Source organism: Erithacus rubecula (genome assembly GCF_903797595.1).
Source record: "Erithacus rubecula genome assembly, chromosome: 22".
In the NCBI taxonomy this organism is placed as follows: Eukaryota; Metazoa; Chordata; class Aves; order Passeriformes; family Muscicapidae; genus Erithacus; species Erithacus rubecula.
The window spans coordinates 10,752,345-10,767,091 of record NC_136674.1 but is presented as its reverse complement, the minus strand read 5'-3'; the positions used below and the strand labels follow the sequence as shown (position 1 = coordinate 10,767,091).

The following is a 14,747-nucleotide window of genomic DNA, read 5'->3' as shown; positions in this document are numbered from 1 at the left end:
TGATGCTCTCAATAAAGTTGGATTATGCTTTATCAATCACATTGATTGGCTGGTTGATCCCCTCGCTATTCCTCCATGAGCAGCTCCGCACCCCCGCACCCTGGTCTGAAGGACATCCCTTTGGATGACACAGAATCTGGTTCACTGATGTCATCAGTGGAAAGAGACATACTGGGTATGCAGTTACCACCTGCAAAGAGGTAATAGAGTCTGAACCTCTGGACCCTTTCCAATAGATACCTCTGAACAAAAAGCTGAGATAATTGCTCTAACCCATGCCCTAGAGATTGCAAAGGGAAAGAAAATAAACATTTATGCAGACTCAAGATATGCATTTGGGGTTGTACACGCACATGGAGCCATCTGGAAAGAAAGGGGACTTTTAAACTTGCAAGGGAAAGACATCAAACATGCACAGGAAATATTGCGGCTGCTGGAAGCAGTTCAGCTACCTGGGCAAGTAGCATTTATGCACATTAAGGCACACCAGAAGGTGAGCTCAGAATTGGAGGAAGGAAATGAGCTGGTGGAGAGAGAGGCAAAAGAAGCAGCAAAAGGTGAGATGACGATTGAGGGAGCTTTAATTCCAGATGGACAGGTCTCCCTTGAAGGTAAACCAATATATACCAGAACAGATAGAAAACTAATAAAGGATCAAAGAGGAACGTATAACGAAGAGGGATGGGGGTTACTGTAGAAGGGATGATGGTCATCCCTTCTCATCTATTACGGTCATTAGTAACCATAACTACTGAAAAAGCACCAGAAAACATATTGGGGAGTAGATGCCCTGTATAACTATCTAACTGGAAAGATTAACTGCCAGAAATTTATACTCTACTGTCATTCAGGAAAGTAACACCGGGTGACAATGAACTGAAATTAGAACTTACTCAAGCAAAATGAGCAATTTGAGGCATAGCCTGTAGAAATCTAGTCAATAGAATTGTTTTGTTTGTTTTGCTTGTAGTCATAAGTGTAATCCAGGAATTGGAATGTACCTCTAGCCAGAATTCTGCTGAATGGCTTTGGTCCTAAGCTTTCATTCAGTACACAAGATCCATGGAAAAATATTCTGATATAAAAGATATAAACCTATCAACTGTGGGCATGCATAAAAACCAGGTATATAAAAGGCAAGAATGGCAACAACAAAGGCTGTGGTCCCCCAGAACCCCAAAGAAGGGACCCCCCAAGAGAGTGGAATCCCCAGGATTCCTGGGCCGCCAGTGGAGGCTGCTGGGGCTGGAGTGGCACGATGGCCAGAAAGGGGTTTGGGGGATCCCAGTGCCAGAAATGGCTGCTCCCAGTATGAGCCCAGTCACTCCCAGTATGATTCTGGTCACTTCCTGTCACTGCCTGCATGATCCCTGTTGCTCCCAGTATGAACCCAGTCATTCCCAGTCATTTATTATTATGTTACAATTTGCCCCCAGTTACTGCCAGTTCCTCCACCTTTTGTCCAGTGTGTTCCCTGTTCTATCAGTTGCCCCTAGTATAGTCCCAGTCACTCCCAGTATGATGCCAGTCTCTCCCAGCAGGGCCTCAGTCACTCACACTTGCCCCCATTTCTCCCCAGCACATTCCCAGCGGCTCCCAGTGTGGTCCCAGTCACCACCCGCATGGTCTCAGGCACTCCCAGTATATCCCAGCTGCTGTGAACATTCTCAGTTATTCCCAGGCACTCCCAGTTACCTCAGCATGATTCAGTTGCCCCCAGGATTACCCCAGTCACTCCCAGTACATTCCAGCTGTCACCAACATGCATCCTGTCATTCCCAGCAGCTCCCAGTGTGGTCCCAGTCACCACCCGCATGGTCTCAGGCACTCCCAGTATATCCCAGCTGCTGTGAACATTCTCAGTTATTCCCAGGCACTCCCAGTTACCTCAGCATGATTCAGTTGCCCCCAGGATTACCCCAGTCACTCCCAGTACATTCCAGCTGTCACCAACATGCATCCTGTCATTCCCAGTTCCTCCTAGTGTGTGTGCAGTTGGCTCCCAGCATGGGCCTGGTAGCTCCCCGTAGCCCCCAGTCAGGATCTGTTGACACCCACTATAATCCCTGTATGATTGTAGCCACTCCCAGTATGATCCCAGTCACTTGCAGTCTAATTCCAGTCACTCCCAGTATGATACCAGTGGCCCCCAGCGTGATCTTAGTTGCTCCCTGTCAATGCCAACATGACCCCAGTAGCCTCCAGCACGATCCCTGTGACACCCTGTCTCTCCCAGTGTATCCCAGTCACTTGCACTTCCTCCCAGTTCCTTTCTGCATGATTCCAGCTGCTCACCGTCAATCTCAGTATGATTTCAGTAACTCTCAGTGTGATCCCAATATGATCCCAGTTGCTGCCAGAATAGTTCCAGTTGTTCCCAGTTCCTTCCAGTATGGTCCCAGTTGTCCCTAGAATAGTCTCAGTCCCTCTCAGCATAGTCCCACCCACTCCCAGTTGTCCCCAGCATGATCCCAGCTGTTCTCAGCATGATTCCAGTTCCCCATATGGTTACAGACACTCCCAGTATATCCCAGTTGCTCAGTATGGTTCTAGTTACCTCAGAATGATCCAAGTCTTTCCCCGTTACTCCCATTTGGCTCCAGCATGACCTGTTTCTGTCAGTTGCCTGAAGTATAGTCCCACTTACTCCCAGTATGATCCCAGTTGTGCTCTCAGTTCCCTCAATATGGTTCCAATACCTTCTAGATGATCCCAGTTGCTCCCAATGTCTCCACACTTGCCTCCCAGCATGGGCCCAGTAGCTCCCAGTAACCCAGTAAGTAGTCAAGTTCCCTTCACACCCATTGTAATCTCAGTGGCTCCCAGGATGATCCTAGTAGGACCCATAGTCACTCCCAGTATGGTCCCAGTCACTTCCAGGATGATCCCAGTCACTTCTGCTACAATACCAGTCGTTCCCGGTATGATCTCAGTTAGTCCCAGATATTCCCAGTATTATTCCAGTCATGCCCAGAGTGACTCCCTGTCCCTCCCAGTGTGGGCCCAGCTGCTCCCAGTCATCTCCAGCATAGTTCCAGTCACAGCCAGCAATTTTCCAGTCATTCTCAGTCTGATTCCAGTAGGATCCTAGTCACTCTCAGATACTCCCAGTACTATTCCAGTCACTCCCAGTCTGATGCCAGCCAGTTCCAGCAAGATCCCAGTATGACCCAGGCATGGGCATAGCTGCTCCCATGATTACTCAATGTGGTTCCAGTTGCTCCAATTTACCCCCATTATGGTTTCAATCTTTCCCAGTGTATCCAGTTGCTGTTGGCATGTTCCTAGTCACCCTCAGTGCAGTCCCAGTTGCTGCCAATATGATCCAGTATGGTCCCAATGTCCCTCAGCATGCTTATAGTAATTCCCAGTCACTCCAGTGATGCCAATCCTGGGATGCCCCGCCCCTCTCTGCGTTCCCCCCTCCCAGACTCCCGAGAGAAGCCCCAAGGGCTGGCAGTCCCTGCCCAGGGTCCCCACCAAGCCCCAGTTTGGATGTGCAGCCCCCAGATTTCCCAGTTTCCCTCTCCTTTTCCCCGGGCCGGGTTCCCCCCGACCCCAGCGGGTGGGAGCAGCCGAGAGCCCCGCGCTGCCCATCCCGACCTGTCCCGGCTCCATCCCCGCTCCTGCCGCGGGCTGCGAGGGCTCGGGAACGGGGCACCGAGGGTGTCATTGCTGCTGGGGAGGAGGGATGGGAGAGGAGAGGTGGAGAGGGAGAAAGGATGGGAGTAGGAGAAGGAGGCAGGGTTAGGGAGACTTACTTTGCTGACATAAAAATGATAGAAGAACACAAATGTAGAGAGAAGAGGTTTGTCAATCAATATAAACCTGACTGTGATGATAACTTTAGGGCCTGGTATTTTGGAAGGAGGTTTACAGGAGCTCTCCTTCTGCCTCAGACTGCTTCAGGGGCAGCCTTGAAACAATTGAATCAACTAGGTTGTTGGCTAAGATGCAATCTCGTGCCATTTCTCTCGCACTGAGCAATTTGTTAATTGATGTTCATGGTGAGACATGCAACTCTGCAAAACAAAGCAGTGGTTCATTTTCTTTTGTTAATGCATGGACATGGATGCAAAGACTTTGATGGAATGTGTTGCATGAATCTTTCTGACCATTCAGTATCTATACACAAGAGCATACAACAATTCCAGGAGGATATGACCAAACTCAGAGTTGAAGAAGGATCATGGTTAAATGATCTGTTTGGTTGGCTGAGCCTTACCCCATTGTGGAGAGAACTTTTGAAAATAGGCATGTACGTGTTGTCATCATAGTTATCATGGTATTTGTGCCTTGTCTACTTCATATATCCAACAGAGTTTTGACAAAGCTGTCCTTTCTCCTTGTGTCCAGTCTGGACCTCCCCAGCTGCCCTTGGTGCCAATATTTATTTTTCAGGCTGTTTTATACAATGAAGAAAAGCTCCACTATCTGTGGAACTTCCCTTCAATGCCCCTCAGGCTTCTCCTGTTCTGTCCTCAGTCTCCACTGAGCCCAGGGCCCTCAGCCTCTGCCTGATGATTATGTGATGAGGCCTCCAAACCCAGTCTTGGGAGATTTTTGGGTCCTCTCCAAGGTCTTTGAAAATGGAAACATAGTGGTCAAAGTCCATGAAAAATGGACTTTGATTTTCTCCCAAATCTTTCAGTGACAAAACAAGGGTCCATATCTTTAAACTGAATCAGGGTGGATTTACATTTGTTAGGAGAAAATATTTTACAATGACTGGCACAAAACAGCAACTGCTTTTCCAGAGAAGTGTTGCTGTATAGGTGGGTGTGACACACACAGACACTCCACACTTCAGGTGGCCAAAAATACTTTTGCCAGCTGCAGGGTTTTCTTCCCTGGTTGTCTTCTTTTTCCTTCTTTTCGTCTTGGTCTCCATGCCAATAGCCTTGGTCAGAGAATACTTCTCAAAACAAACCTCATTCATTAACCCTCTCTAACCCACAGACCAGCTGTGGGTCCTACCATAGAGAAGTAGATGCCCCATGCCAGAAATGCTCCAAGAGCAGGAGCTTTGTGTAACCTGACATAGTGAAACCCCTCCCCAAGGATGGAATTCCTGTTGTGTGGGCTCTCTGATGTGCTGGGAGGCCTCACAACACTTCTGGCCAGAATATCTGCTGAGGGCCAGCCAGGCTGCTGCAGGGGCAGTGACCTCACAGCCATCACCATTGAAGCCATGTCCCTGGGCCTGGCTCTTCCCTTTCCTCTGTCCCTGTCCTGTCTCTGCAGGGATGAACAGTTTTGTCATTAATATCTTGTCTCCAGGGTGCTGGGGCCAATTGCTTCCCAGTCAGGTTCCTGGAGCACTAGTGGCTTTGCAGATCCCAGCCAGAAATGACCCCTGAGCCAGCAGCTCTGCACTGGTGGCCACCAGGCTGGTTTGCCAAGGTAAGCTTCTGGCCATGCCCTGGAAGCAGTTGCCCAGGTGCCTTTGGTGTCTCAGGCTCACCCTGGCACAGGTCCCACCATGGCACTCTGTATTTGTGCTCGAGCCCTTCCCTGTGCTGAGGCTGCCTGGGGCTTTTCCTGCAGTGGGACCTGGCCTGGCCATAGCACAGGAAAGTCAGTTCCTGCTGGAGCAGAAGGCTCTCCCTGCAATGGGCTCAAACAACTCCAACAAGGCTCTGTTTGCAAAGCCCCCAGTGGGAAATGAAGGGATGGGAAAATTCCCAGAGAAAGAACAATCAAGTGCCACCACTGAGAACTTTTGCAGAGCTGCTGAGCTGGCACAGCCTGGGCATATGTGACTGACAGGGCAGCACTTCAGACTGGAAAAGCCCCGTCCCAGATTATAACGGCAGTGTCTGAGCCTCAGTAGGGCCAATGCGGAGCAGGGACCCAGGGGATTCCCGTGTCACCGTGCGGGAGTCAGGACTCGTGGCCTTGGCTCAACAGGGCAAAGTTCTCGTGTTGGGACATACTCAGGGGCTGCCCCCGGGGCGCGCGGGACTCGGCCATGGAGCGTGTGGGGCGAGCGTGGAACGGACACGCGGACAAGCGAACACGCGGACAAGCGAACACGCGGACAAACGGCCCCGGTGCTTCAGTTGCGAGAGCAGCAGCAGCGGCAGCGGCAGCGGCAGCGGCAGCAGCGGCAGCGGCAGCAGCAGCGACTCTACAGACCGTCTTGATTTCTTGTTCCTCCTCTCCCTCTCCTGCAGCCCCACATCCTCTTCCCCGGTGTCCCTTTCCCGGACTCTCTCCCCCTCTTCGCCTTCCGGGCCATGTTCCGAGCCCGCCCCCGGCCCCGGGCGGTGCTGCCCCTGTCCCGTCCCCGTCCCCGCCCCCGGCCCCGCCCGTCCCGCCGGGGTCTCGCCTCCGCCCGGTTCTCGCTGTCCTGGCTTTGGCGCTGTTGGCTGGGCATCAGTGCCTGGGGCTGGAGAGGCATTGCCTCTCTTTGGCTCCGCTTGTCCCGGCCCCAGCACCAGCTCCAGCTCCAGCCCCAGCCCCAACCCTGGCCCCGGCCCCAGCCCTGGCCCCAGCTCCGGCCCCAACGCAGGCTCAAGCCCCGTCCCCAGCTCCTCCCGGAGCTCGCGGAGGGCACACGCGGCGCGGCCGCTCCCGCCGCACCCGCTGCGGCTCCTTCGGCCCGAGCTTCGCCGGGGCCCGGGGCGGGTGGGGATGCCCGGCCCAGGACGCTCGGGGGGCGGTCAGGGACCGTGTCTGGCCCCGGGCCGAGCGCTGACAGCCGCGTGTCACCCGCAGGGAAGGCGCAGGAGGCGTTGCAGGAGCGGTACCAGATGGGTTCTCTGCTGGGCAGCGGCGGCTTTGGCAGCGTCTTCTCGGGCACCCGGCTCGCGGACGGCGCCCCTGTGAGTGGCGGGGGCGGGGGCGGAGGAGGAGGAGGAGAGAGGAGAGAGGAGGAGGAAGAAGAAGAAGACGGGGAAGGGGCGGTTGGAGCGCGCCGTACCGGGCGGCGAGCTCAGCCCACTGCTGCCCCTTGCTCGCAGGTGGCCATCAAGTGCGTACCGCGAGATCGCATCCAGCACTGGGGCGACCTGGTGAGTGAATGGGGCCGGCGGCAGAAGCGGGGGCGTGCCGGGCGGCGAGGAGCCGGGGCCCGTCAGGGTGGGAGCCGCCGGGAGTCCTGCAGGGAGAGTGGGCGTGCGGTGAGCGGGGGGTGCAGAGCATCCCGGGCTGGCTGAGGAGCCCCAGAGCCCTGGCACGGCCTCAGCCCCGCTGACGGCATCGTGCTCCTCGCGCAGCCCAACGGCGTCCGTGCGCCCCTGGAGATCGTGCTGCTAGACAAGGTGTCCACCGGCTTCCGTGGAGTCATTCAGCTGCTGGACTGGTTTGAGCTTCCCAGCTGCTTCTTGTTAGTGCTGGAACGTCCGGAGCGATGTCAGGACCTCTCTGATTTCCTCGCGGATCGGAAATTTCTGCCGGAGGACGAGGCGCGGGAGCTGTTCCTCCAGGTGCTGGAAGCCGTGCAGCACTGCAGCAGCTGCGGGGTCCTGCACAGGGACATAAAACCGGCCAACATAATCATCGACCTGGACAGCGGCCAGCTCAAACTGATTGACTTTGGCTGTGGCACCTTCCTCCAGGACGCAGTTTACACCCGGTTTGCAGGTGAGCCGAGTCTGGGGGATGCTTCTGGACATCTCATGGCCCAGCCTGGCTGTGGCACCAGGGATTCCCCCTTTGCTGCAGGCCATGGCATTGCTTCTGCATCCAAGTTGCTTTTGGGTGGGTGTCAGAGGGGGGCCAGCTGCCAGCCCTGCCAACCTCATTCACCACCCACTCAGCTGTGGCTGGAGCTGGGGCAGCCAGCCCGACACAAACCCCATGGGGGTGGCAGAGAGCGGGGTCAGACCCAGGCACCGCTCAGTTTGGTATGCAGGCAAGGAAGGCCTTGGACTGCTTTGCTGTCCTTGTTTGCCTTAGCTTATTAATGTTTTTTGGGGGCAATGCAGGCAGGGAGGAGAGTGGGTCTTTCCCACCACTGGGTGGGTTTTTCTTCTGTGTGTCCTACTTGGGCCTTCCCAGGGCTTCTGCTGCCTTCTCCCAATACCAGTGGCTTCTTTTCCAGCCCCAGTTTTGTACCCAAGAGCCAGGTGCTGGTGAGGAGGCAGCAGGTCACCCCCTGTGCCACTGGTGCAGCCCCCCCATGCCCAGGGGTGCTGGGGCGAGGCTCTGGGAGCAGCAGCATCCCCCTGATGAGCTCCATCTGTATTCCATAGGAACACGGTCCTACAGCCCCCCAGAATGGACCTACCGCAAATGCTACCATGGCGAGGCAGCAACGATCTGGTCCCTGGGCATCCTGTTGTACCAGATGGTCTGCGGGAAGCACCCATTCAAGAAGGGCCGGGACATCATCTGGGGCCAGCTCAAGTTCCCACAAGGGCTCTCTCAAGGTAGATCCTCATCTCTGGGCATGGGGAATACCAGTGCTGGGAGACGGCAGTAGGCTCGTGAGCATCCTGCTCTGGCAGCTGCTGAGGAGGTGGCACATGTCCTGCTCTCCTCCAAAACAGGGAATTGACTGGAAAGTTTAGCCACAGCTCTGAGAACATCCAGCAGAGCCCAGGCATAGGAATGGTGGGGCATAGCGAACAGGATCCTTCTCCAACTGCCTGGTGATTTATGGTTTCTCTTCCCAGAGTGCCAAGATGTTATCAGTTCGTGTTTATCCATGCACTCCTTGGACAGGCCATCTGTGGAAGATCTGTTCTATGAACCTTGGCTGCAGGGTGTTCAACTGCCCTAGAAAATGGGAGAGATTCACAGGCACCATTTGATCCAGGAGCCTGGATCACACAGCTCCACACATCTCTTGGTGATGAGAAGCAAAGAAACCCAGACTTCTTTGTCCTGTCTGTACCATGGAGCAGGGGTCATCAGATGGGCACATCTGTTCTGGAGCTGAGCTGGTCTTGCAAGCACTGGCGGCCACCATGCAACCTGGTTTTACCTGTCCTGGTTCAGTGATGGCTGAGTCCCTGGGCAGAGCACTGGCAGCTCAGTCTGGCCTCCAGGGAAGGAGAAGCAGCCCCTGGAGAAGCTGTACCAGGTGGGGCTGCTACAAGGACAACCTCAAGGATGACAACCTCTTCCTGGACCTCGCCGCTGGCAGCTGGAGATGACCGACTTTGATTCTGGCACTTTCTTTAAAGACATGCTTCACACCCAATTTGCAGGTGAGTCCCGAACCAGGGGGATGCTCCCAGATCTGGGCATGGCACGGCCTGACCGGGCACCAAAGGTTCCCCCCTTTGCTGAGTAGATGCAACAAATTCTTCAGTGGGCTGCCAAGCTGCTTTTTGGCTCTGGGCAGCCACTGAGAGGCTGGATGTGCCTTGGCTGTTCCCAGGGGCAGCAGTGATTGGGAGGTTTGTGCCCAGCTCTGGGCACAGCCAGCACGGCCTGGGCACTGTGGTGGTTGGGAAAGGGGGACAGGAGCCTTCAGCTGACGGGCAGGTTCTGGTTTCTCTCCTTGCAGCCGGACTCTGTGAGTGCTGAGGCAGCTCTGGGCTGTGCCAGGGCTCTGCTGGGCTCAGCCCTGGGCACAGGGCTCTGCCCTCACAAGGCTCTGCATCAGACGAGCCCATTCTGAGCGCACCGCCTGAGCTTTCTGCTTTTGCAGGTAAGGGAGACGCTCCTGCAGGCCAAGGGTTTGCAGTTAGGGACACACACCCAATTGGCAAGAACCCAAACTCTCCATGGTCCCAGCTGAACCCTGGATCTGTACAGGATGTTTTGTCTGTTCCACTCTTCATTCCTTCTTGGCTGCAATTGTTCAGTTGCACTTTATACTTCCTCTAGAAGTGCCACGAGTGGACAAAACCTGGTGAGGGAATGTGTTCCTAAGGCAGTGCAGCCTGGAGCTGATGGATGGAGAATTGCCCTTCTGCACTTCCAAACCAGAGCAAAAGCTGTAAGTGGGACTTTGCATCTTTAAGAAATCACTGACAATTTAAAGGAAATGTGCACCTCATTTGAAGGATGAGAAGGAAGGGCATCTTCTAAAGGATTTGGGGGTTGACAGAGTTTAGATTCCCAGTCCTGCTTGAAGCTGGCAGGGCACAAAGCAATTTCCTCTTGCTTCAACCAAATTTAAAATAGCAATATTGGAAATAGACCCCAAAATTGTTTTAAAAAGTCTGCTGAGGTCAGTAAGATGGACCCATGCCATCAGCGCATTTACAAAGTAAATAACTTAGTTCTTGTTTTAAAAAAATCAGTTACTCCTTTATCCAAAGATATGAACTATTTTTCACTTACACCTTTATTTTGTTTTTATCTTTCATATTTTTCCTGTGGATTTTCCTTTTTTTTTTTTTATTAAACCAGAAAACGTTCCATTAAAAAGAGTGTCCTTTGCTCCTGGTTCCCGTGGGGAGCAGCTCCTTCCCGCTGGCTGAGCTGCTCAGGCAGAGCCTGGCAACTCCTGGCCCTGCAGGGCTGAGGCTTTTCCCCATTGCTGGGCACAGAATGATGGAGCAGCACTGAACATGAGGACACACAGAGGGAGCAGGAGCAGCTGTCTTTGTCCACCTGCAGCTCCAAGGACCAAACTCTGAGCAGACAGGGCTGGAAGAGACTGGCAGGCTCCCTGTTTGCTGTGCTGCCCCACTTGTGCCAGCCCAGCTCTGTGTGGGGCAGAGGGAGAACAAGGTACAACTCCCTCCCAGCCCAGGGACCCCTCTGGCCCTGGGGCTTGGGGCACTGTCAGCACCCACTGCTCCAGCCACCTCTTCTGCTGGCAGTGACAGCCACACCCAAATTGTGGCTGATTCCGAGGGAGCAACAGCAGTGCCTGGATCTGATCCCTGGCTCTGGGGCAGGGCAGGACAAATGATCCCTGCAGCAGCAGCAGCAGCAGCAGCAGCAGCAGCAGCAGCAGCAGCAGCAACAGCAGCAGCAGCAGCAGCAGCAGCACATCACGGACCTGACTTTCAGCACAGTCCCTGTCACTGTTTCCACCCGTGTGCAGCGGTGTCACAGCAGCCTGGGGCACCTGGGAGCCCCCAGTGCCAGCAGGGACTCGAGATGGCAGCTCTGGGCTCCTGGAGGTTGTGCAGGAAACAGAGGTGGGGACTCCTTGTCCATGTGGAGCTTCCAGATGGAAAAGGCTGCTGTGCCCAGGCAGCTCCAAGGACAGAGAAAGGAGGAGCTGGAGCCCTTGATCTGTGCCAGTTCTACAGTCCTGGGCAGCAGCCACTGAGCACAGGGGGAGCAGAAGGCACAGCAAGAGAGACAAAACCAGTCAAGGTCAGAGACTGGGAAGAGCCAGAGCTGGGAGCAGGAACAGCTGCTTAAACTGCACCTTTGGAGAAAGCTCTTGGCTGGTTCAAAGTGCTGAAAGGCATGAAGGCAGAGAGGAGACCACACCAAACAATGCTCCTGGTTCCACAGCATCCCCTCTCAGTGTCCCAGAAGGAATTGGATGAACTGTATTCTTCTCTCTGAGTCGTCTTGTCCAGCATGAGCAGCTGAGCACCAGGAGCTAAAAGAGCTGAAGCCTTAGGCCACAAGAGCTGAGCAAGAGGCAGCTTCTTGACCAAAGTAGTGCTGCCAACATAGACCTAACTGAGCCCAGCAGATGGAATCCTGGAATTGCAGAATCTTTTCTTTGGGAAAGTCCTACTGTTCACCCAGCACTGTCAAGCCCACCACTAGATCACATCCCTAAAGTACCAAAGCCTGGACAAGAGGCCCTGACTAAGGGCTGAACTGCAGGCCCTGAGCCAAAGGTGACCTATGTATGAACCTTCCAACCAAAGGTTATCTTTGTATCCACTCATTAACGAAATATGCATATCATTAGCACTCTGATAGATGTATCACACATTAGTAAAAAATGGATTGACCTTTCTGTATTTAGAAGCTGAACAAGGCCATGGAATCCAACATGCCTTGTTTGGGGGTGTGTGGTCAAAGTCATCTCCCTCAGTTCCTCCTTGAGCCCTGGCCAGGCTTTGGGAGAAACCAAACAAGAGAATGAAACCAGATGTTCCTGCACTAGAAGTGCTGTCAGTTTGTTTATTCAGCACTGTCAGAGCTGGGCACTCTCCCAGCAGGGTTGGGAGCCTCAGCTGTGGCTGGAGGCACCTGCAGGAATTCCCAGTGTCCGGGAGTGGCTCTGCAGTCCTTGGCTGTGACAGCTTCCCCCAGCTGATGTGTGCACCTGGATGATGGTAAAGTCTGGGGATAACTGGGGATGGATCTTTCTAAATCATTATGGGCAATTTTTGGTAGTGATGATTGGGTGCATTGCTGAGCTTCTCCTTTTGTGATTCTTTGCTGCTTTGAACTTCAGAAAATTACACTGATTCCTTCAGTTGGTGTCTGTGTCTTTAGTGCTGACCTTGCCCACTGGTAAAACCAAATTGGCGTCATCTGGCTGGATCACAACAAAATGTCACTTTTAAAATGTAAATGTAAGGAATCAGTGCCATGTGAAATTGCTGGATGCAAAGCCCTTCCCTAGAGTTCGCTGTCTTTGCAGTGGGCTGAGGTCAGAACAGCCTGTGAGCAGTGGGGCAGTCAGTTAAAAGAGGCTGAACCACTGGATGTCTTAAAATGCATCCAAAAAATTGCATATGGAAAAAGGAAGAGAACCGATGGGTTTGGGAGGATGAGGATGGATTTTGTTAACTGCATATTCGACACAGCACCAACCGAAGGAACCATTTTTGTTGGAACACTCCCACATACAGCCACAGAAGAATTTTTAATGTTGAGTTTGAATTTCTTTGTACTAGTGAAATACTAATTATATTGTGTATATATATATATATATGTATCAAATATGAAGATTGCTGGGTTTTTCATATACCAGACTATCCACAAACTGCAGGATTGGTTGAATAGATGAATGTTTGTTAAAAACATTTGAAAACATGAAGAGATGACAGCCTGTCCTGATGGAAAACCCATCTCCCAGATGTGCTCCATACCCTTAACAATGGGCTCACAGGGAAATGGAAAGCCCCTGCATGTGCATGGCTGCACTCAGGTTGCAAATACAGCCATTCCAGTGAGACTTGGACTTGCTGGGAAATTGTTCTGTGTGTGCTGGCCCCTGACAGGGCCCCCTAGAGGCTGCAGAGGTGGACTTGGATGCAGTGGAATTCATTAGGATGAATCAGAAGCAAATGAGAGTTTTCAATACAGAAAGAGGAATTCCAATTACTCCAGGACACTTTGGTTGGGGAACTGCTCACTGGAGCTTGGCTTTGCAAAGTGTTCATGCCACAGGAAAAGTAATTGATGCAGATTGTCAAGGAGAAATCAAAGTAATCCTTTTAAACAATAGTGAACAAGTGTCATTTAGTCCTATGACACATTAGCACAATTATTGATATTTAAGTTTTTAAAACAGTAGTGAGAAAAGGAGACCCACCTCAAATCACCACTGTTTGTGGAGGTAAAGTGTTTGGATCCAGGAGCCCTAATAATGGAGGCAAAATGTGGGTGCAGAGGCCAAATGACCCTCCCGAGCCAGCTGAAGGAACAGCTCTGGGGAAAGACAGCACTTTGAACCCTGAAACCTGGCCAGGATCCATGGGAATATGTCCCTGCAGCCAAGTGTCTGTGTGAGAACAAGTGGATGTTATTGGATACTGTTTTACAGATCCTGCTAGACCAAGTCTCCTTGTTTGCCCCAGCATCTCTTTGGAGAATATTGTGATCCACAGGGCTCCATATGAAGGATGATGTGACACTGAGGGACTTCCACATGAATTCCAACCAGGAGCCTGGGTGCCCTCAGGGACTGGGACCCGGCACCTCTCCAGCCAGAGAGGAAAGGACCCCACCAAGCCTTGTCACTCACAGACAGCACAGTACAGCTGAACAGCAAAGGACATGGGGAACATTATTCTGGAAATAAAAAGGCACCAGCACCATGGACAGTGGAATTATTGCTCCTAACTCGGTGAGACTGAGGAAAAATAATGAATAACCTTGTCCCTAAAGTACTGCTTATGTCTGTAAGTTCTATCTTGAGAGTCAGCCAGAATCTTGTTCACCAGAAACGGCTCTAGAGTTACCCCAAGGATTAGTCATGAAATTATTATGAAAATTTAAAGAGTGAAGTAGCCAAAATACTCAATGTAGCTAATTGCTGGGTATGTTCAAAACTGATGTTGGGAGGAGTGGGGTTCCCTGTGGGGTGTCAGACCTCTGTCAGTGGGCTCTGACTCGTAACAGAGTCAGTGCAGGGACAGTCACAGAAAACTGTGCTGTGGAACAAAGGAATACAGTTATCAGTTTTACAGGATTCATTAAGATTTCCCTTCAGTAGAAACTGAATCCTGTTACAGTTAGAGGCCACAATGTGAAAGGATTTCTGTGCTTTACCATCTCTCCAATGTCAATAGAACTCAGGGTGCTGGAGCTGGTCAGGGTCAGTGTTCCAGCACTCCCAGCTGCAGGGCCAGAATGAAACTCCTCTGGCCCAAAGGCACTGGGGACACAAGAGGAGCACAGGGGGGAGCCCTGGATCCATCAGCAGCCCCCAGTGGGAAATGGGAAATCAGACCTTTGGTACTGGGAATGGCACCTGCTGGATGTGCAGAAACAGTGCCTGTAAATGCCTTCCTAAAGGATGGTTTGGGTCCTGTTTCCAGGCAGTGTTGGTGCCTCCCTTGAGGGTACTTCAGCAACAACCATGAGAAAGAGTTAGGGCTGAGAGACCATTTTCCCCCAAAGAGTACCTTTGGTCTCAGACAGCCAAAGACTCTGGTTCACCCTGTGCCCCATGTGCACTGCCTCGTCCAATG

At 52.6% G+C, this 14,747-nt stretch overlaps 1 protein-coding gene across 2 annotated transcripts; it reads left to right on the top strand.

Annotated features, from left to right (window-relative positions):
- The first annotated feature begins 6,165 nt into the window (after positions 1-6,165).
- On the top strand, positions 6,166-9,895 carry LOC306811245 (serine/threonine-protein kinase pim-1-like). Of its 2 annotated transcripts, none has more exons than XM_079324752.1 (6): positions 6,166-6,827; positions 6,966-7,016; positions 7,221-7,587; positions 8,199-8,375; positions 8,622-9,158; positions 9,784-9,895. In XM_079324752.1, the coding sequence occupies exons 1-5, from the start codon at positions 6,240-6,242 to the stop codon at positions 8,726-8,728; spliced, it is 1,290 nt and encodes a 429-aa protein (XP_079180878.1). In that variant the 5' UTR covers positions 6,166-6,239; the 3' UTR covers positions 8,729-9,158; positions 9,784-9,895. The 2 variants fall into 2 exon arrangements, with proteins under 2 accessions (XP_079180878.1, XP_079180879.1); XM_079324753.1 differs by lacking the exon at positions 9,784-9,895 and adding an exon at positions 9,461-9,744.
- The last annotated feature ends 4,852 nt before the right edge of the window (positions 9,896-14,747 follow it).

Coding starts and splice junctions, on each gene's coding strand:
- LOC306811245 (XM_079324752.1), top strand. CDS start 6,240: ATGTTCCGAGCCCGCCCCCGGCCCCGGGCGGTGCTGCCCCTGTCCCGT. Junction 6,828..6,965: donor GGCTCGCGGACGGCGCCCCT/GTGAGTGGCGGG, acceptor CCTTGCTCGCAG/GTGGCCATCAAGTGCGTACC. Junction 7,588..8,198: donor AGTTTACACCCGGTTTGCAG/GTGAGCCGAGTC, acceptor TGTATTCCATAG/GAACACGGTCCTACAGCCCC.